A 23,636-nucleotide genomic window follows, 5' to 3' on the forward strand; every position below is an offset into this window, starting at 1 on the left:
TGTAAAGAAAAAAATCTTAAGGAAAGGAAAAGGAGAGTCATATTTTTCAACCATAAATAATGTGGTATCCTTCAAGACAACTATTTCATGGATGTTATGTGTTGAAAAAAAAACCTTCTATTTTCATAAGTGACTGGCCTTCTAGAAATATTAAAAATTTGGAAGAAAGAAACCTGCAACCATTAAATAAATTTGCAATGTTATTGAAATAATATTTTAATTTAAAAGCTAGAGCATTCCCCACCCGCCTACCCTACTTCCATCCTGAAAAGCACTCTCCTTGCTTTCGTGAGCACGAGCAAATCAACGCTCTGTTAGCACAAGGTAGCTCTTGTTTGAATTGTGTGCCCTGGAGATGCATAATGAGTGCACATGAACTGTTCCTAGGGGGTTTCAGATTCTGCGAAAGGATAGAAATTAAAGTGCCCTGCATATGTGGTCTGGATCCCATGAAGGGGGTAGGTTAAAATAAAAATAAATCAGTTTTGTGAATTTGAACTTGATACATAAAAGTTGGGCCATAAAACTATAATTTCCTTCCCCCAACATTTTTTATAGCTGAAATTTTCATCTCTGGTGGAGAATTTTTATGGCAAGGAGGTTAATGGCATTCAGAAAAGATTCTATTACCTCCAAAGACGTTCATTCAGAGCCGGGTGTGTAGATCCAAAGCAAGTCTGTGACTCCTCAGAACTAGAGATAGAAGAATATACAATTTTTAAGTCCAGTAAATAAACCAGTAATGAGAATGAATTTCAGGCCAAGATGGGCTGAAACAGAAATTATAAAATAGTTTTGGCAAAATCCAGTATAATAAATTTAGTTGATCTGAAAACATTAATTTAAGCTGAATTACCTTTTTTTTTTTTAAAAAATGTAAATCTGTAGAAAATATGTAACCATTTTTATCCTTTACTTGCTTAGATTTATGACACAGATGGAGAAAAAATCTGAAATAAGAGTTCAGAAGTTCATTTAGAAAGTGTTAGAATATAGAAGCAAAATATGTTGATAATAAAATATAATTTTATTTCTTTTAATTTAGTTATTTCATTAATATTTTTATTTCCCTGAAATCACTCTGATTGTAATCACCTTCTTTTCTGGCAAACATTTAGACTATTGACATTACGTCATATATGTAACATAAACTATCAGCTTCATCCATAGACAGACCCACTTGGCTTAAAGAGTGCATTTCTTCAAGACTTTGTATTCAGTGAAAAAACTACAAATTGTGAAAATGATATGTATGAAGAGTAACAACACATTTCTGATAACCAGATTTAATATTCTAAAATCATTTTACTTTGAAGCAGTCAACAAATGCATGCAGATGTTACTGGACAGAGCTTTCAAGGCAGAGCTTTCAAACTTAAGTGTCATCTTGACCTTTTTAATGTCCACAGCAAAACACTGACTGCTACCACTGCACCTGCACATCTGAGCAAAAATAATTTATATGTGATAGTTAGGCTGATGAAAGGTGACAAAAATTCAGTTAAAGGCATTGGTTGTTGAAGCAGGTCAAGGGAATAGTAAATTATTTGTGAATAAAATAATTAGCTAAATACTGGCAGAAAAGTTGCTATTTGTTTGCTGACTGGTGATGTCTATAGTAGATTTATTGACTCCAAAAGTCACACATTAAAATCTTTACACAGCAATGATACAGAAGTCACACATGATCCAGAAGACTAACTCAAAAATGCCAGAGTGGAGAAAAACAGCACCCATGGGATTCTGCATCCCATTTGTAACAGAACTGGCAAGCAGTTATGTGTCTTCACCATGTTGATGGTTTATTCATTCCACATCCTATGGTTCAGCCTGAGCAACCCTGCTGAGGGCTTCCTGGGAGCTGCAAGAAAGCAGAAACCACAAATCAGCCAACCTTGATTTAATAATCCTTTGGGAGAAAGAGTGCTTGTGCTTTGCTCTGCTTGCCTTTTTGTCTGAAGAAGTTACTTTTGAAATTACTAGATATTTTAAATGGGATGTTTCACTGATAACTACAGTTTTAGGAGATTTGACTGATTTTTTTGTTCAAAGCTCTCTGTTCTGGTTTGCTGTTATTTTTATTTCATACTTCAAACAACTTCACCACCAATCCACTCTCTAATTCCTTTGTTTGCGATCAGTCTGTGCCATTTAAGAAATGAAGCCTGAAACGCCTAGATAGTAGTATGAAAGCAGTCAGTGTACAATATTTACTTTTCAAGGAGCCTGTTCATTGCAGGCCTTATTTAGAATTGTCCATCCCTGCCTGCTCTTAAAACAACCTTATTTCTGTCCTAGGGGCTTGTCGTAACTCAAACAACCCTGCGTATGGCTCATTACATCAATGGCTTCTTATGGACTCCATCTCCCAGCAAATCCAAAGGACATTTAATTACTTTGGCCTGAAAGGTAAGTGTTTGGAAATTCCCTGTGTCCTGGGGATCTGTACTACCTCTAAGTTGGGATGTCTTTCTGTAGTTAAATCCCTACAGCTTGTCCCACATCACACTCTTAAATGTCATGGCTGTTCCCTGGCATGCTGGTAACCTGTTCTGGGTGATGCAGTCACTGTCCAATTAATTACTGAATAAAATTCATAACCAACATACTTGTATATGTAGAAAGATCTGTCATGGATGGAGTACTGAGCATGGTGTACAGTGCTGGAGGCTAGTGCTTTGGTCTGATTCAGCATTCCCATGGCCACACAGATCAAAACTTGGCTTCAGGTATAAGCCAAGCATAATTGTGGAATATATTATGAGAAGCAGATTTGGGATTGGAGACTGAGCAGATGCTCTTACAGGAGGAATATATCCTCTTTTGCCCTGCTTCTGTGTTCTTGTCTTTGGTCATCCTTTGTCTACGTTTAACATTTGCTCTATTAAGAAAATATTTTATTATACATCCTTAATAGGTGACTCAATTTTCTTTTAAAGGAAGTGTAGTAAGTAAAAGTCCCTGTGGTCAGATTCTTAGCATGAATAAACATTCATACTTATATTCATTCCACTTTGGGATTGGCAAGTGCCTTCTCAAATACTCAGCAGCTGCCTTAATGCTCCATGGCTAAAAGTTCAAGGTGATGACCCTGTAGCTCTTAATAGATTGACGTACAAATGACAGTTCTGGCTCTGTTGAAGGTTAGAGTACAAACCACGCTAATCAGTTTGTTACAGCATCCAATTTCTCAATATTCTCTTTATCTTTCTTATTAAAATGTACAGGCTTTTGCTATTCCCTATCGCTGATTTTGTAATTTAAAAACAATTTCCTTGCTGTGAAACCTTGCACATTTTTTATTGCTCACTTGTATGTGGAAGAACCAGGGAAGCTGGTGATGTCTCCAGGGTTTCTGTAGCCCTCAACACACTGGAAAATGTCTGCTTCACCCAGCTTATGGTCACACAATAAACAGTCACTAAACATTTTGCTATGCCTAACATTTTGCTGCTATAGGCAACCACTTAATCTGCCTACATAGTGGAGCTAGCCCTGAGGGGATGCAATATGTGTTGGAAAGGACAGATTTATAATAAAGCATTAGCTTTCAGGACTGGTAGAAAAAAATAGCTGTTCATTTGAGATTTCCTGCTATATTCTCATTTGTTCCAAAAACAGAAGTGTTAAAGATTTCTACAACCAAGGTTCCACATAGATTGCTTCTATAAGCAGATTTGTTTCCACCTCACAATCAGTACTATATTTCTGCTTTAGGTTGTACCCTTTTATCATATAAGCATCCTCTGTATAAACCAGACTTGAAAGGTACCCTTGTGAACCATGAAGAGGCCAAAGTGAAAACCCATGACAGCCAGTTGGAAATGAATTCAGCTCTCATGGTTTGACTCTCCTTTTTGTTTACATTTGCATTAAGTAGCACAGCAGAAGGAGGCACTATGCCCAGGGTAGAGGGGAACCCCTCTCCTTTGGGAGGCAGGGTAGACACTGAGTCTCCATTTAAACCTCATTATGACATCAATTCATGTGAAAAAAGAAAAATCACAGGTTTGCGGTTCATGCCTGTAATAAGCCCTTTAGAAACAAGCTGCTCTGGCAACGTAATTTAATCCTTGCTACTTCCAGTTTTTTTAATAATTATATATTCCTCTGCCGTAAGAGAACCAGGATTTGTTGTGAATCAGGTCACCCTGTAACTGTTTTATATGAATGAAGAACTCACATTGATTCTGAGTCTGTTATGACTCCTCTAATTTAAGACCATTACCTGAAACAGACATATTTTATTTGGCTTTTTCCATGTTGACAGAGTGTGCAAGCTTGCAAAATGATCTCCAAGTGCCTCTATAGAATAAGACTCATAAGGCTCATTGTGATAAGTGAGACCAAAGTAACCATAAAACTTGTCAGGCTGTCTACGCTCCACGTGAGATGCTTGGGGCTCAGTGAAAATGTGCACCCCACTCCTCCCTCCTAATGAAGGAAGAGGGGCTCACTGTGGCTCTTTTAAAAGAGATAGATTTGCCAGGAAAACCTTGTTCTCCCAGAGGTATATTAAAACAGCCATGCATGGCTGCGCTACTGCATTCCAATGTCTTAAGAAGGAGCACGGTTCTTGGAAAAATGAAAGCTTTCAGCTCCACAATGTTTCATTAGTCTTATTTTTTTATCCAAACTGAGTATTGTAGTGCCAGCTAATGAGCATACAGAATGGGCAAGAAAGGTGCTCAATGGCAAAAAAAACCACGACTGATATTATGTTCCTCTGTTTTGGGATTTGAAAAGATCAGGCCTGAGCTCTGAGTCAACTCCTGTTCCTTACTGCACAGGCTGTGATTTTGATTTTTTGTTCAAGCTGAGATATAGCCATTACAAATGAATAAGAAAAAATGTGTTTTTATGCCACCTTTGTATTTTCTTGTATTTGCACTCTGGCTTGTTGGCCTAAACTACAGCCACTCCAATGCTAATCTAATTTACATTTGGATTGGAAAAGTTGTTCTGGCATCTGAGAACAGTGACATCTGCCAAGGGTGCAAAAGCAGTCTGGTTTTTTTTTTTTTTTTTTTTTTTTTTTTTTCTTTTTTTTTCTGATCACATTGCATGGTATAAGTGCATGTACCACATCACCTGGAGTCTAAAGCCTTCGTACTTTTCCAATAAATCTCCATCAACAAGCCTCCACTGACCCAGCCAACTCTTGAAATATCTTTAACAATAGGCATAGTAGTCACAGGATGCCAAGGTCTGTGCTGGCTTTGCTTCATTCAGATCTAACATATATACTTTTCAGAAATGTGACTTGTTATGATCAAAGTTGCATAAAGGTACCATTCAGACATACTCAGCTAAGAAATAATTCTTCTGTCTTGAATCTACAGATTTATGAGTAATGTGACCAGTTCTTTTATGCACCAGTAGATGAAGCTATTTGTATGTATTAACAATACTCTGAACTTAAAAAGAAAAAAGAAAAAAAATACACTTGTTTGTTTAGAGAATATTTTTTTCTCTTCTTTTTTATACTCTTTTTTTTTTTAGTCTTTCCCTAAAAGTCTGGGAATATGCTCTTGCCATGCATTTGAGGTTATCTGAGAGCTTGCATTGGTCACTTTGAAAAGTTAACGCATCAGAGCTCATAAATGCTGCTGATAGGCATGGTTCAAGCTTAGCATATGTGTTAATACAATCATCTCCATTTTCTGAGTTTGAAAATCTGGCAGAACAAATTCAAGTGTAACATGATAGTGATCTGTGAAATCATGAGAGGCATGGAGAATCTGTATTGGGACTAAACTCCTTCCCTTGAATGTACCAGGACTCATTACATAAAATTAGGAGGCAGACACTGATTGAACACCTAAAAGTGTTTTTTCACAAGGTCTAGCTAAGATTGCCTTGCCACAAGATTTGGGTGCGCTGAAAGCTTACAGAAGTTCATGGTCAGCCTGGTGAAGTTACTTGGGAAAAGAGTTAAGGAAATCACTAAGCACATACAAAACATCCATCTTCTTGAGACCTTGTCTTCTTGAGACACTGAACCCTTGGTAGCTAGAGGCCTGCAGGTTACGTAGATCAAATATAACTTGTGTTTTTTGGAACCCCTTCTCAAGCATCTGATTTTGGAGACATGAGAGGATATTGGATTACATGTGCTTTTGGGCTCTTCCAGTGTAGCAGCTCTATGTTACATTATGTTACTCATTATATTACAAATGCCTGAAGTATGTTTGTGAAATACCTTGCATTCCTCTGCAAGTCACATGCGTTCTTCAAAGGGCCTGCATCTTCCTTTAGACACCGAGATTTTAACTCTTAATCATCTAAAATTAGGTGAAGTGAATCATTCCCTGAATGACACAAGCATTTCCCAGAGGAAAGAGTATCTCTAGTTAAAAGAGACTTGTCTAAGAAAGAGATTGCTCTCTTGCTGTGTTCATAAAATTAATTTACACTAATAAAGCTTTTCAAGTAGGGACTTTCTCAAGGAATGAGCTCTAAATCAGTTTGAAAAACCTGGATCAAAACTTATATTTTAGGTTAGCTAACTGTTCATAAGTAGGTTTATATACTACTGTTGTGGTATAAATAAAAAAGTAAAATGACAATATGAAGAGGAAATATAGTGTCTTCACACAGCTGGATTGTCAAAAATGTATGATACTTAGTGTCAACTAAGATAGGCTGAAATGCAGGTATTGTGCTACAACATCATAGCTTTTCCATCATTAACACATATGACTTTATGTGATGAAGGTTTAAAGATCAAATCTGAAACACATCAGTGCTCATTATTAACGTAAAACACATGTCTTAGAATGATTGCAGTTCAGTCACCTTTTAGTCCCAATACCAATTTATCAGAAGGTAGTATGTTTGATAAAAATTGTATTTTCTACTTGTGTTCCTACATACTGTCCACAGATAGAACTCTAACTTGTGAGATTTACATTTGTGATTTACAATGGCTATCCTCAACTCCTGATTTGGCCTGTGTAGTATTATATATTGTTGGAGCATTCTGATATGATTAATATCCAAGAAAAAAATGAGTTTTATAAATGGAAAAATTAAAATGATACATACTTCTCTTATCTGGACTACATGCCACTGTCTTGTAAATAACACACAGGTAGGTCACATAACAGGTTCAGTTCTGAGTTAGACCTTACAAAGTGTCAGCAATATTTTCCTTTCAAGGCAGATAAAAGCAGGTTGTGAATGGGCCCATGTGTAAGGAGCAGATCATTACATCTTAAAGCATCTTAGGGAATAACTTTTCATACATTTGGTTGACCAGCTCTTTGCTGGTGACCTGAAGTAACAGAGGACTGTACTGGGTCTGGCTGGATGTTAACTCTCCCTGCAGCAGCCCATACAGTGCTGTGCTCTGCACTTGTAGCTAGAACAGCAGTGTTATCACGCCGGTGTTGTGTCTACTGCTGAGCAGTGCTGGCACAGCATCAGGACTTCCTCTAACCCTCCTAGGGGGTGGGCAAAAAAGTGAGAAGAGAAACATCATGGGTTTCTCTTTGTGGGGAGTTTGTCATACTCCCAACCGACCCTGAACATGTGCGGGATTTGCTACTCCACCTGGACCCCTACAAGTCCATGGGTCCAGATGGGATTCATCCCCGGGTGCTGAAAGAGCTGGCGGACGTCATCGCGGAACCTCTCTCAATTATTTTTCAACGATCCTGGGAATTTGGAGAGGTCCCGGTAGACTGGAAGCTGGCAAATGTTGTGCCGATTTTCAAGAAGGGTCAGAAAGAAGACCCTAGCAATTACAGGCCTGTCAGTCTCACGTCAGTGCCTGGTAAAATCATGGAGAAGATGGTTCTCAAACTTATTGAGGCGCACCTGGGGGACAAAGCAGTCATTGGTCCCAGCCAGCATGGGTTTGTGAAGGGTAGGTCCTGCCTAACTAACCTGATTTCCTTTTATGATAAGATCACCCGTATGGTGGACCAAGGGAAACCAGCTGATGTGATTTTTTTGGACTTCAGCAAGGCTTTTGACATGGTTTCCCATAGGATCCTACTGGACAAAATGACCACCATACAGCTAAATAAAAACATCATACGATGGGTGAGCAATTGGCTAACGGGCAGGGCCCAAAGGGTTATGGTAAATGGGGCTGCATCAGGCTGGCGGGCGGTCACCAGTGGGGTTCCTCAAGGCTCCATTTTAGGGCTGGTACTTTTCAATATTTTTATAAACGATCTGGATGTAGGAATAGAGGGTATTTTGAGCAAGTTTGCTGATGACACCAAACTTGGAGGAGTTGTGGACTCGAATGAGGGTGGAAAGGCCTTGCAGAGGGATCTGGATAGGTTGGAGAGCTGGGCGATCACCAACCGCATGAAGTTCAATAACAGCAAGTGCCGGGTCCTGCACCTGGGACGGGGAAACCCTGGCTGCATGTACAGACTGGGCGATGAGACGCTGGAGAGCAGACTAGAAGAGAGGGATCTGGGGGTCGTGGTAGACAGCAAGTTGAATATGAGCCAGCAGTGTGCCCTGGCAGCCAGGAGGGCCAACCGTGTCCTGGGGTGCATCAAGCACGGCATCGCTAGTAGGTCAAGGGAGGTGATTGTCCCGCTCTACTCTGCGCTGGTGCGGCCTCACCTCGAGTACTGTGTGCAGTTCTGGACACCACAGTATAAAAAGGACATGAAACTGTTGGAGAGTGTCCAGAGGAGGGCTACGAAGATGGTGAAAGGCCTGGAGGGGAAGACGTATGAGGAACGGCTGAGGTCACTGGGCCTGTTCAGCCTGGAGAAGAGGAGGCTGAGGGGAGACCTCATCACAGTCTACAACTTCCTCGTAAGGGGGTGTCAAGAGGCAGGAGACCTTTTCTCCATTAACACCAGTGACAGGACCCGCGGGAACGGGGTTAAGCTGAGGCAGGGGAAATTTAGGCTTGACATCAGGAGGGGGTTCTTCACAGAGAGGGTGGTTGCACACTGGAACAGGCTCCCCAGGGAAGTGGTCACTGCACCGAGCCTGTCTGAATTTAAGAAGAGATTGGACTGTGCACTTAGTCACATGGTCTGAACTTTTGGGTAGACCTGTGCGGTGTCAAGAGTTGGACTTGATGATCCTTAAGGGTCCCTTCCAACTCAGGATATTCTATGATTCTATGATTCTATGATCACCTGGGCAGTTGACCTAAACTAACCAAAGGGATATTCCATACCATGTGATGTCACACTCAGCAATAAAAGGTGGAAACAGGAAGAAGAGGGGAGGGGTGGGCTCTCGTTGTGAAAACGTTGGTCCTCCTCCTGAACACCGGCTACGTGCATTGAGGCCCTGCTTCAAGGATGTGGTCAAGCATCGCTCATTTGTGGGAAGTAGAGAGTAATTTCTTTCCTCTGCACTTCCATATAGTCTTTATTTGTTTTGTTTGTTTGTTTATTTTTTCCTTTTTTTTTGCTTTCGCCCTCCCTTTTCCCCTTTCCTTTTTTTTTTTCCTTCAGTTAAATTGTTTAGTTAATAATAGTCTTTCCTTAATAATAGTAATTATTATAATTATTTCCCTTTAATTAAATTATCCTTATCTCAACCCGTGAGTTGTTCTTTACTTTACTTCTTCCCCTCCTCATCTAAGGAGGGGGAGTGAGAGAGCAGTTGTGGTGTTTAGCTGCCTAGCACGGTAAAACCACCACAGGACATACTGCTATTATTCTTTTCATTCAAGTCTTTAGTAATAGTTGAATGTTGACATATTAATGGAGTTTGGACGTAGGTGGAAAGACTCAAAATCTAGGAGGCATCATGAAGTGTTATTGGCTAATTAGGGCATGTATTCTCCTATAGTCATGCAGCCTTAAAGCTGATGCGGGGCAGACATGGAATGGGATAGGATGTACTTCAGATTTCTTGGCAATAATGTGCTTTACAACTGCTCCAGATGGTTTACAGCTCTTGCTCAAGCTCTTTGAGTTTAAGAAAGTGTTAGATTAGCAGAGAGTATTACAAATAAAAAGTATGTTAGAAGCCTGTTAAGGATAGAAGCCAGGAAAGGCTCAAAAGTTATTGAAATTCTGGAAATAAGGTTGTCTTGCATATTTTACTACTCTTTCTGTGTGTGCACTTTACACAGCCCTTAATTATAGGAACACATTATGTTTTATAAGATCTCTGTCTCACTCAGTGCTCACTAACTGAACAGTTATTCAGTATATTTTTATCATTCTTCAATGTCTGGCCTCTCATTTATTTCACACTACTGAAGATCCCCCCTGGAGTTCTCAGTTGTGCTTATCAATGTGATATGTAGAGCTTTCTAGACAGTAATAAGTCTGTTTCACCGTGTCTGTGCAGAAAGAAGAGCTATTCTCTATCTCACAGATGAAAAACTGAGCACATAGGCTATGTATCTGAGGTAGCCAATCATGAATGCAATGGGTGCTCTCTGAATGCAATGGGTGCTCTCTAGTTTTGTATCCATGAATTCATATTACCCTTAAAAGGTATGTGACTTCCTATCTGAAAGATACCTATTTATTCATTTGAAACAGGAAACATCAGCTCTTCTAGTAAGACCTGGAAGAAATTGTTGCCACTCTTTGACAGTCATGTGCTATTGTATGACTATACTGTTAATACAGTCATAACCACACTAATAAACCAAAGACAACCACAATATAGAGTCAAGCATTGGTTTGACCTGGCTTCAAATACCCAGTGTCTCAATAGCAGAGGACTGTTCTCAACAGATAGAGAAGTTATCCTATGATGGGAAGAGAAGAGAGTTTAGCTCTAGGGAAGCAAGTTGCATGTTGCCAGTGGGCATTAGGATCAAAGAGTAGACATGTTTTATTTACTGAAGTAGATTAAGACATTTGATAGCATTCAAGTCATCCAATTTAGATGCCTGTAATCTTATAATGTAATCTAGGTTACTTCTGAGCTAATCAGAAATATTAACTCAAAGCATATTCTTGATAGGAGACAAAGTAGATAGTAGCAAGGTAAGTTCTAAGCCCTTAAGACCATTCAATAAAGGCAGTGAATAGATATAACCAGGGAGGCTTGATTCAAAGGGCTATTACAGACATTTTTTTAAATTATTATTATTATTTAAATAAACTTATACAGCTCTAAGTACTTTTACAACATTTTTCTGTATGGAGAGTATAAAGTCATATTCTTCTCAGAGGTGTACACTGACAGGATGAGAGGCAAAGAACAGATTTATTTGACAGCATAACCCTGAGCTGTATTTGCCATGTGATGTACTCCTGACCCTTGCCTAAGAGTGTGGTCCTAAGGAAAAACTAGGAAACCCACGTGTGACTGCAAGCTCTAGGAAAGAGAGTGTTGGGACATACATGTACCTCTTCCAGTAACTCTCTCATTCTCTTATTCCCATTTCCTCAGTTCTCCTCATAGTTCCTATTGTCTAGCTATCTTTATCTTTCCTCTGGGTGCGTGATGAAATAACAAATCAAATGTCTTCTTCCCCTTCCCTGTCACTCCATCACAGCAATGGAATCCTCTATCAATTTCCAATTACTTTCTTTTCATGTCCAAATTTTTCATCTTATTTTTCCTATTTGCCCTCCTGATTTATATATATATAAATTTATAAAAAATATTATATATATATATAATTTTTATTATATAAAAATTTATAAAGTTTATATATTTATAAAATTTATATATATATATATTTTTTTTCCTTCCACTTTCCACACCCTGGACTACTCATTTGATCTCAGCCGCTTGCTTTCTTGTTAGTCCTACATCTCCAACATCTCAACATCTTCTAGGCTGTTCTCAGTGTTGAAGCTCAGGCAAAAGGCAATTTTTCATGGAAACATGAGAAGACACAAGGGGACAGGAGAAGACTTTCTTTGCCAAAGATTCAAACCCTCAGCTACAGAAAGACCCTGTTTAGCAACGTTTTTAGTATAGGTAAAATAATATATTATTTTCCTTTAAGAAATATCTGAAGTACTGTTATGAAATTTCAAGAGATACATTTCTATCCTGAAACAGACACTCATAAGGGAATTTTTCCAATTCAGTGGTTAAAGACTGGTAAATTTATAAGCAACTAAAGATATGGTGTTGTAATGGGGCGTGACTTAAATCTTGAGAAATGTACCAGGGTTTAATAAGAGCTAGCATGGTTTAAAGCATTGTTTACATTATGCTGTAGAAGATCAGAGTCTATTGAATCCTGTGCATTTATAATTTGAGAGGAATTGGTGATGAGTGAAAACAGTGTGCCATTCCTCACTCTGATGCACAGAGAGAAAAGCATGATAAATCATATCAGCAGCTGAAAATGTGCCAGGCAATAACTGGGAACAATATGGCCCCAAATCCTGCTTCAGTAAGACTGTTCACATTTTTGGCAGTTCTGATTGTCTTCTCTTACTTCTGGTTCCAACCCACTGCAAATTGAAACTGTTTGTAAACTGTCCATAATACTGGCGTCTGATTTTTTTTTTTTTTTTTTTTTGTCTGGCAGCATACTTCAGAAGCCAAGTTTGGTACTAGTTTAATTTACAGATGAAATTCATGAGAACTTTCCAGGCTTAGAAGAAATTATTGCCTTCATTACATAAGTTTCCATTGTGGAACATTTATACTTTCTCATGGAGAGGTTGGTACTCCGATTACTAATACAACAAGCTTTCTTTTTTTTTGAATAAGCTTACCAGATGAAAAACACAGCACCCCCAAACATTTCTGTTCTTTCCCAAATTCCAACTTGAGCATCACCAAACAGGACATTTAGTTGCTAATTTTCTATCTGTTTGTGAGCTCGAGGACCTGCAATTTATTCTCCTAGCTATTTAGGTATATATACCTAGCTATACTTCTGAGAGCTAACGATAGAAATATTTTAAATCATCAAGAACATAAAGACTAATGCCACATTTTGTCTTACCATTTTGTTCAGGTAACATAAGCCATCAAATAGAACAGTCATCTAATTATTTTAAAGCTGAATTAAAGACTTTGGCTTATATAAAACACAAAAATTAAATTGCATAGCACTTATTGGATAGTAATGTATCTGAACAAATCAGTATTGATTTTATATAGCCTACATAGAAAATCCAATTTAAGTGTAGTGTTTTTGGATTCAGTTTAATCAAGTTAAAATCTTCAAAGAAGAGATCATTAAAGTAGTTATTTCAGAAAGGATTAAAAATCTATCAAAAAGATGTAGAAATGATCACTCCTACTATCTTTCCTTGAATAAGTTTTTCTAAAATATAAATCTTATACCAGATTAGATAAATACCATGCAGAAAGGACACATCCTGTTAACTTGTGTGTGAAGAGACAGCATTTGTCTCTTCCTGAACAGTCTAAATTTTCTGTGCAATAACTTAAAAAAACTCAATAGTTCACTGAACCAAGAAAAAGAAGGTGGTAGCGTTCTGCTTTATGAGAGTGATGGCAATCTGTTTCTTCAAAGTTTGTGTTGTTTGCATGCTCAGAGACTGAATATGTGAATGTAGTTGCAAAATCATGTACATACCTTTTAACGTAATTGAATATGTCTCCTAAGTTACTTGGCCTTAAAGGAAAAAAAAACACACTATACTTTTGTACATCAGTGGATGATTAATGCATCTGAAAATGAATAAAAATATTTATTAATCTGACAAACTATCACTTTAACTTATCTTTTTGATCTTATCATCATCTCATCATAAATGTTTTTCTTTCTGAGGCTTGAGTGTACACACAGTTAATTTGTGCACCTATTAAAGAGCTAGGCAGTTGTGATTTTGTGGATTTTATACAGAAATGTGGTAAGGCCATATTCTTTGCTTACTCTTTCAGACTAAATACATCAGACATTTGCTTCCGTAGTCAAAAAGCAGCTTTCTATAGTTAGTGTACTCCCTTGTGCAAGCATGTGGAAAGTGGAAGGAACAACTATTACTGAAGCAGGTGTTCAGGACTGCATGAATGATTATTCTATCCACTGTGAAGTACCAAGAACTGAAAGATGAGAAGTGTGGTTATTTTCTTCCTCCTTCATCTAGAATTAGAGTTCCCCTTGCAATGTCAAACAGTAACACAACATGTTCTACCTAGTTCAGATTTATTGATTTTTTTCATATAATATATTGCAAAAACATGAGTTTATGCTGGCACAAAATACTGGTCTCAAACATAGGTAATTTCAAAATAGCAAAACCACATCTTGTTTTGGGGATAGTACTGGTGATTTAATTTTAATTTTATTTTTTTTTCAGAAGAGTACATAGAGATGGTGTCTGGAAAGGAAAATACTGAGCATGTTGGAAAAAATATCTTTATTTTTGTATTAAAAATGTCTAAATCATGTTTACCTTTAAAATTGCTAGCCACTGCAATAATATGATCAGCAAACACCAAATGGATACATTAGTTTTGCAATATTCAGTGATGATATATATAAGGACACACCAGTGCCCATTACCAAATAAGCAACCCATCACTTAAGTGAGACAACTCCATAGAGACGCTTCTGATGGAATGTGGGATATGACATGTAGACCAAATGTACATTGCATTTGTCAGTTTTCAGTGTGGCTTTTGCATCTGACTAAAATGGCAGATGAGGTTAAAAAGATATCTCCCTGCCACTCAGCCTGTACTAGCTGGGTTATTTGTGTTGCAGGCTCTGTCAAGGAAATGCCAGATATGCAGCTCTCTGCGTTGAGTGCTTTGCTCTACAGTGTTTTAACAAAAAGCTTCAGTGAAATTCTCTCTCTCCTTCTGCTGGCCTGTGGTAAACTCTGTCCTCTAAAGAGGACAGCTGTGGATGCATAACATCGAATTAAGAATTTTCCTATGTAAATGGAATTTTGTTTGTTTGTTTGTTTTTCAATTACAAGAAAGTGGCAATATGCCCAGTAAACTGCTTAATAGAAGTTTGACCTTAGTCAAAATGTTTAAATTTGTTTCTGGAAAAACTTAATTGGCTATACTGATTAATGTGCACCCTTCATTCTGTGCAATTGCTGAGTACTTGCTAGTATCAAAGGATATCTTTCTCAGTGGGGGAAAGTCCTACACCTTTTCAAAGCTAAACCAATCATGTAGAAAAAGGTTCTGTATGTGGAGTTACTTATAAAGACTGTACATCTTTGGGGAAGTGATTTAGCTGATTCAGCAGAGATAGTGGGCTTCAACAGATGAAAATTGCTGTAATCCTTCTTTTATTTGATTGTAGGATTGTAGCACAAGACCTGGAGAAATACAAGGAATAAAAAGTCAGAATATTGATAAGTTTCCAGATACTACAGCAAGGAAGACTATTATTCATTCAACATTTACAATTCAAAAAGATTTTTTTTCCCTTATACTAACTATTTGATTGTATTCATTTTAGAGAAAATTGCAAATGCTTTTTTTTTTCTTCTTTGCTTTTTTTTTTTTTTTTTTTTTTTTTTTGTGTCTTCTTTGAATAGACTGATATGTAACCAATGCATCCTAAGGTATAGCTAATTTGTCATCTACAGCTTGATGCACTACCAAATATAGTGACAACAGAAAGAAGATTAAGCATTTCATACCAGCTAGAAGGTGATCATTCTTCATAATTTATCCACTTTCTCTTTAAGACTGACTTCCACAAGACAAATAGATATTTGCACATGATGCAATAAATTTTGAAGTGATTGGGACATTCTTCACTTATCTCAATGATAAACTTCCTTTAGCCTATGAATTTCTACCACTTGCATGTCTTTCAACAGTTTTTTCTCCTGTGGGATCAAAAGATTATTTTGGGGGCATAGAATAGTCTATGTTCCTTGAAATCTGGTTAAAACTAACCAGATTTATTTTATTTTATTTTATTTTACTTTATTTTATTACTTTATTTTAATTTTATTTATTTGTTTATTTATTTATTTATTTTTGTCTAAGAGTTTATAGCTGAAATTATTGAGTTCTTTTTCCAGTTATGTAACATTTATACAACAGTAGAAACAAGAGCCTTAGTTAAGGCAGAGCCTTACTGAAAGATGCTCTAAAACCATTCAGGAAATATTCCTTGCATTAGAGAGCTTGAGCACAGATCTACAAAACATTTAGATGCTTACTTTGCACATGAATCCATAAAATGTTTTAGATTTCACTCACAAATTAAGACCACTGAATTTTTATGCCTACATGTACATGACTTTTCATATGCTAGGTGCCTCCACCTTGCTGTACTTAGTGGTTATTAGCTGTATACTTGGCTGCCATGCTCAAAAGTGGCCATGAAGTACAACTGGAGATGATCTAACATATTGCAAGCAGGCTCCAACTGTTAGTTCAGAGGGACTCAGTAGAAACTACTTGTAGGAACTACCATATTGCCAGTGTATTGGAAAAGCCAGGTGTCTCAGAGGTGTTAGATGCTGCATGCAGCTGAACAAAAGTCTTACCACAGTCAGAGGAGTAATAACAGATATTCAGTGAACTAAATTTTAGTATCTACTTAAAATGCCTGGATGTTAGGCACCCGTGTACCTTTGTGGATCTAGTTCTCTCTGTCTGCAAAATAGATTTGATCCCACTATTCTTTATGTTCTCTTCAACACGTGGCAAGTTTTCCAGCTCTGATAAACACCCACTCAAGGTTAGTAGAATCCTTAAAACAGGTTCACCTACATGTAGAGCAGGTTGATCAGTTGGGTTTTCAAGATCTCCAAGGATGGAGACTCCACAAGCTCTTTGGGTAATCTGCTCCAGTTTTTGATCACCCTTACCATAAAAACAAACAAGCAACCAAAAAATGTAAAAAATGCATTTAAGTAGAATTTCCTGTATTGCAGCTTGTGCCTATTGTCCATTGTTCTCTCACTGGTCAACTGGGAAGAGTTAATCTCTGTCTTTTTTATGGTCCTCCTTTGTACATATGGATAAGATTCTACCCTGAGCCCTCTTTTCTGTAGGTTGAACAATTTCATCTATCTCAGCCTCACCTCATAAGGTAGAACACGCAATCCCTTAATCATCTTTGTAGTCCTAAGTCACTACATATTCATTCTTACTCCTTTTAAAGGATCCGTACTGCTTTTTTTACATTGCACATTTTGATAACCTTTTTAGCCTGAATTTTCCCTTCCAGTGTTTGTGAAGAGCAAATAAAATTTGTACTTCTAATCTTTTAATTATTGCTTATTCTCCCTGAAGAACTCCTAAAATACTTAGTTAAATTATTAATTGGAAGTGTTTTTTTTTTTTTTTTTTTTTTTTTTTTTTTTTTTTTTTTTCCTAAGCCCCATTGGTGAGGTTTGGAAAATAAATTGTTATTGTGCCTTAAACAATCTGCAAAAAGCTTTTATATGTAATTTTGAACTTCTCCATTCACAGGCTCTCTTTCCTTTCCAGACCAATTATTCTCACCTGTGCCACCAAATACACTGGTATTTAAGTAGAGAAAGAAAAAGCAATAAGAAAACAGAGAACTTTCTGATTTGAAATTGAAGAAGAATAAGTACAATTTTTGTAGGTTTCTTACAAAAACACAAATCTTTGAGATGTAAAGACATAGCCTCATTAAGTAACAGTTCATCAAGAGCCATTAATAATAAAAGAAATACATTAAGACCTCACTGGAAAACTTTTATGACCTTTTGATCAAATCACATTTAATCAATGATAAAGAAAAATTGTCGGTTTGTAAATGAAAATCAGTGATATTCCACTGTCCTTATCCCAGGGTGGCTGACAATCTTAACTTGTAACCAAACAGTTTTACTCTGTGCACTTTCAGTTGTTACTTTATTTTAGCTGATGTGCTTCTGATGGACCTTCAGGATCAAGAAATCAATGATTCATCCAGTCTGCTATCTATCCAGGGTTGTCAAATCTGGTTTTCCATGCTGTCAATGGAAAGCAATTGTCACAGCACCTCCCATAGAAACCTACATTTACAGAACTATTTTGAGGTTTTGAATCTACAATACCAGCTATGTACACCTGGGTTTGGAAATAGTTGTTGAAATAGATTCATCTAAAGCTGGCTTGTTCCTTCATAAAATATGGCACATGCAGCTTGAGTGACAGTGGAAAACATGGATTTATGTGTCAATATTTAAAAGAATTTGTTCTAGTTTGTTCTAGGAGTTATCCTGTGCATACTTATACATATGAGTAATTTAATTCCCATGATTAGAAGTGAATTATTATTATTATTATTATTTATTATTTTTAATGGGACTTGGAAGATGAAGGACTTGGATGTCTTAAATTTAGTAGAACAGAAAGCGAATATGAATCTAGAGCTGTCTGGCTTTGACTGTGTTTGTGTAAGCTAAATATGAATTCAGGTATGCTAAATAAATATTAGCAAGCCTATTTAACAATAATAATTATTAACATGTTATTTCCTGAATCTTTTGTTCAGACTCAGCATCACCCTATTACAGAAGAAGTTCTATGTACTTGAATTGGTTTGTGGAGTATGGTGCTATTTACTGTAAGCAATGATCAGAAGTATATTTTCACTTTTTTTTTTTTGGCAAAATTAACCTTTTTTTCATTCCCTCTCCCCTCCCCACAAAATAACATCTTATTTTAAACTTCGTTGTTGTTGGATGCTGAAATATTTATTCACAGTTTTTGTATTTTGAAAATTGAGTTGCTTTCAGCTATCCTGGTGTGACAGCTGCACATGTATACATTGTGTCTTGGAGTCTTCTCTGAAAAATTTAAAATTATGTTGTAATGCTTTAATTTCAAAATGGCTACTGGAAAGGCTCAATGCAGAGCTTATTCCACAAAGATGGGCAGCTGTATTATGTAGCTGCAACAGTTATTGCTAAGCTTTAAAACAACAATTTCACTTTACTATAGCAGACTGATGATCAATTATCTTGGACTCTTATGTCTTCACATAATGTGTCTGTCCTCTATCCACCCAATCCACATTGTATATGTTCTTTTACTTAATCCAAGATGGATTTTGCATTCCACATATTTTTATATGTTGTTTTAATCGGTAGTGCCTGGGTAAGCAGCATTGTTGTACTGTAAGTTTGAATGAGATCTGGTCTGAGCCGTACTTTGTGTCCTTTATAGAAAAAATATATTTAAGAAAGAAAGAAAGAAAAAAAAAACCATAAATGCTGAGAGTCCTTACAAGTATTTATACCCAAATTTTAGTATTATATGATAAGTTTAACTTCCTCTGTTACAATCATATAATTTAGTTTCCAACATCTAGTGCAGAATAGATGTTTTGGTTCACTATTTAATTAAAGGACCATGTTGTGAAGTATTAATAGAAAGATTTTCACCCTCAGATAAACATTATGATAAATTTTATTTATCCATAAAGTTGGGCTATTTATTTATTTTATTTATTTATTTTAATTATTTCAATTGTTTATTTGCTTGTGTTTATGATAATGTGTGCCTATGTTTTATTTTCTTTCATTAAAAGAACAACAACACAACAGATTTCACAGAATAATATTTCATGGACCACCTTATTGTCTTATGAATGATCATTCATGTCTTATGAATACTGAGTGTTTCTTGGACCATAGTTTATAAAATGGTGCAGTATAGTTGATGTTATGATATACAGTGGAACCATTAAAGAAAGCAAGACTTAAGTCATAACAAACATTAAAATAGCATAGTAGATTTGGTATGGAATGCTATTCAGGATGCACAGAGGAAAATCCTCATCTTGGCATGGTCTGACACCCTTCAGCTTGTTACTTCAGAAATTCTAGGTAAGATTTTTTTTTTATATATATGTGATAATATATTACCCTGTGTTCCAAAGAAGAGAACTGGTTGCTTAGAATAAGAAGTAAATGAAAAAATATCCTATTGTGCTGTGATTCTGCTGTGTGAATGACGAAATTTACTATGGCAGGAAAAACACATAATTTTTTTCACTTAGATGCTGGCAGATAAAATACTTTTTAGCCTACTCCAGAAACTTTATTTTCACTCAATATAATTAATTTGAAGCAATCACTTTCAGTCAACACCCATTCATCCTTTCCCACCCCATTTTCAGAAAGGTGCTGGAATAATAGATTCAGAATCCACATTTTGTGTGTGTGTTACACACACAAGCGGTACACAAGCGGTAATGCTGATGATGTCTCACATTAATCTGTGTAAAACATTTTTTTTTTCTTCCCAGAATTTAGATTGTGGATCAGCCTCCTTGGCCTATTCTGTTCCGTGAAAGAGTTTAACTGGTTAGAATCATATAGCCAAGCCAAGTATTTTGGAAAAAATATTGGTATTTTTGGTATTAAAGAAGATTTATTTCCGTTTATTGGATTTCTGAGACAAGAAATGAAAGAACTGAAATGAAATCCTATGAGAAAACCTTGTCATCTTGATATTTGTGTCTTACCTAACTTCAGGAAATAGCAACAACTCCTATAAAACCAATTATATTTAAAACTGAAGAATATTAACTATCTAATACAAACTCTGGACTCTTTTATTTTCATTTATTGTGTCAATGATACCAATTCTCATTCATTTTGGTTGGTCAAGGAAGCATGCATGGAATCGGTACCTTACATGGAGCAGAATCATTCTTTGTTTGTTTGTTTTTGAATCTACTCAACTTCTTTTCTCTGCGTAATTTTGCACAGTGCAAAAGGCAACAACTGAAAATAAAAATAGGCAAACACTACCTAATTTATTTGCCATTGATTTATGACTTTGTGACAGATTGGTGAAGTTTCTTGCATCCTAGAACAGACTCAAAAATGCTTTGATAATCTGTCTTAAATCTTTGGTGGCTGAAAAGATCTGCTTTATGCTTTTGTCTTCAGTTAGTTGGCATAACATATTTGACTGAGGAAAATTCCTCTCTTCATTTCCCATGTTTGTGCCAGTTCACGTCTTTCAGAGAAGGTTTCTTGGGAATCAGTATTTGTCACTATTCTGCTAAAGCAAACTTTGTTCCTGATTATAAATTATAATTTATAAATTATACCTGTTGAGTTTAAAGTAAGGGGTAATATTTTTCTGTTAATTCCTATTTGCACATTTAAAAAAGATGGAGTAGGCGTTTCAGAGAATTTCCAGGTGAAATTCACTAAATTGCAGAAACATTTTAGAAGTTACTGGGAAACAATATAATGACAGTGAATTTGCATGTAATGGTGCGACAAAGTTACAACACTGAAAATTAGGTGTAATCTTATTTAATGATTTTGATCATTTTAAAGGAAAAATATTTAATGACTTGAAAATATATTTTTATTTTGCTGAATTTGATGGTCAGTGAAAATTCCTGGAAGCTGGCAGTAAATATTTATTTTATTTTATTTATTTATTTACTTTTGTCAGACACCCCATGGTAGCAGTCACCAAATCTCAAAATATGAGAGAATGAATGCGTTTAAGACCCCATGCTTTTATGATTTGTCTATCACTTAAATCATAGGTGCTCCAAGATGAGATAAAAATAAATTTTGTAGTGGTATATTAATGAATCTGCCCCAAACAATTATCTTAAAATGATGAGGATATAAATTAAATTCTTCTCTACTGTTTTGGAGGAATCTTCCACTCAATTCAACTGTCAAATCAAGTCAAATGTCAGCATAATTGGTTGCAAAGTAGTCCTTAATAAGTCCTTAGTAATCAGTATTTCATCTGTCAGTCTAATTTAGTGTGACTGCAATGTTCATAATTATAAGAAGTTTTAGAGCTGTAGTTAACAACTGGAGAGGCAGGGGGGCCCACAGAATGCTTCGGTGAGCTGTCAAGAGATCAGAAACATTTTAAAATTTGAATGTGCTTTTAACCACTTTACTGTGTAAAACGAGTATGTTAAATGTCATCTTTAAAGGCATCTCTGTGATAATAGCATGGACCCAACGAGATGTGAATAATACAATAATTTGCTGCCATTTTACTAAGTGATATGATAATAGTGCTGTGCCATTACTTGGAATACTTCTTATTAAGTGCTAGTGGATTAAATATCAAATGCCCTATTGTTCTAACCAAACAACTTATCCATCAATTTTCTGATATTTTTATCCAAAAGAAAAGAAAAATTTTAATGTTACCATAGTGTTCCTATAGTAACAGTTTTGAATGGAACACATTCACTGTGCTGATAACAGGATAAAACAAAATAAAACAAACATTGCTGAATTAACATAATAGGCATTAAATGGCAGGAAGAGTTGCTTGTGTGACCTTGGAATCTCTGAGTGTCTTGCCTCTTATTTTAACTCAGCTCTAATTTGGAGAAATAAAGTGTAGCATTTACAATAATCTTAAAGAAGGTTACAGATGATTAATTTATAGGACTGACTCCCTTTCCTTTCTTCTGGTATTATTTAACATGATTAACAATTGCATTTGATAGACAATTCCAGTAGAACTGTACTTCCTTGTATACATTTCCATGGCACCTAGAACAGAAATATTCAGTTGTCACATTTTGGTGAGATTTGCTAATTTGTACCAAAGCCATCTGGCTGTTTTAGAAGGCCCACTCAGCACACCTTCTTCAGTGTTTTGGATCTGGGACTAGCTGGCTCCAAGCAGCCTGAAAGAATGTTAATATAAATGTACTTCCTACAGGAAGATAGGGAGGATTCAGGAGTTGGACTCAATTATCCTTGGGGGTCCCTTCCAACTCAGATATTCTATGATCTATGTGACCCAACTCAGACCTCCCAAAATCTCTAACCTTTTAAGGTTCAGGAGGAAAAAATGGGTTCTAGGGTATATCTGCCTACTTGCAGATGAAGCAGATCACTCCTTAGAATTACGTGCTCTTTCCATCAACTGGACGTTAGACAGGATGAACTGTACACTTGTCTGTAATCTTTGTGATGCCTCAATAATATCTGCGTTGGTCCAAGTGATACCTTAGTTTGCCATTTGAATAGCTCCAGAGTAGCTACTGCAAAGGTTGCTGGGATCACCTCACAGAAACATAAGGGTTTATGCACATAATTTAGATTAGGCTACCTTTGACTGGATAGAGTATGATACAGTAAATAGAAGCTTGTATCTCTGTTATCATTAGAGAAAGATGCAGAATGGATAAATTAGACACCAGCTTTTGTTTCTGTTGTTGTTTTAATCTGAGCACACTTCGCTGACGCTAGTGACAAAAGCTGGGAGAGCTGGGAGAATTTATTCTTCCAGTTAATATATTTGTCTCATTGCAACAGATTGTGTGATATGTAGTATGTATTAAAGAATTTATTGTTCTATACATATCTAATTTCTTTTCAGCATTCAAAACATACATTCTGTGTTGGAGTTTGATTTTAATCCTCATTGGAATTTCTGAAAAGAAGGAATATTAGTAGATAAATGAGAAAAAAATCTGAAGAGAAAGATTCAACTGAAGCAGGATCATGCTACACCTGTAGTACCGACACAAGACAGATGCTACAACCCTTTCAGCACTTTCTTCCTATAATTTACACATTTTAAGTCAATCTTAAAAAGAACTTTCCACAGTTAAAAGTGTAGAGACAGTGACTTTGCACTTCAGCCACATAGAAGTCACAAGTCAAGAATTACAAGCATAATAGTTCAACTTGTCCATTCCTAGGTTGCAGAAAGACTTCGTGAAGAACTCAACATACGGTATCAAGAAAGTACAAGTGACATATTTTCAGTTATGAGAAGCTGTTTAAAGTGTTCAGTGCAGTGAACTACCACATTTCAAATACAAATCCCTACAGAAAAAA

General features: G+C 36.3%; 1 protein-coding gene across 3 annotated transcripts in view; it reads left to right on the top strand.

Moving 5' to 3' along the window:
- The window catches only part of LOC311429858 (uncharacterized protein), a 184,454-nt gene that overhangs the window by 76,027 nt on the left and 84,791 nt on the right, over nucleotides 1-23,636 (top strand). For 2 of the 3 annotated variants that reach the window (XR_014688419.1, XM_084506099.1), the window contains exon 4: nucleotides 2,299-2,409. Coding sequence is in view for 2 of the 3 variants with exons in the window: in XM_084506099.1 (XP_084362225.1) it covers nucleotides 2,299-2,409 (111 nt within the window). In the remaining variant the exon portion in view is untranslated. Of the gene's footprint in view, nucleotides 1-2,298; nucleotides 2,410-11,741; nucleotides 11,861-23,636 lie in introns of those variants that run through there. The other variant, XM_084506100.1, reaches the window with a different exon arrangement.

Source organism: Aythya ferina (assembly GCF_964211825.1).
Source record: "Aythya ferina genome assembly, chromosome: 1".
In the NCBI taxonomy this organism is placed as follows: domain Eukaryota; kingdom Metazoa; phylum Chordata; class Aves; order Anseriformes; family Anatidae; genus Aythya; species Aythya ferina.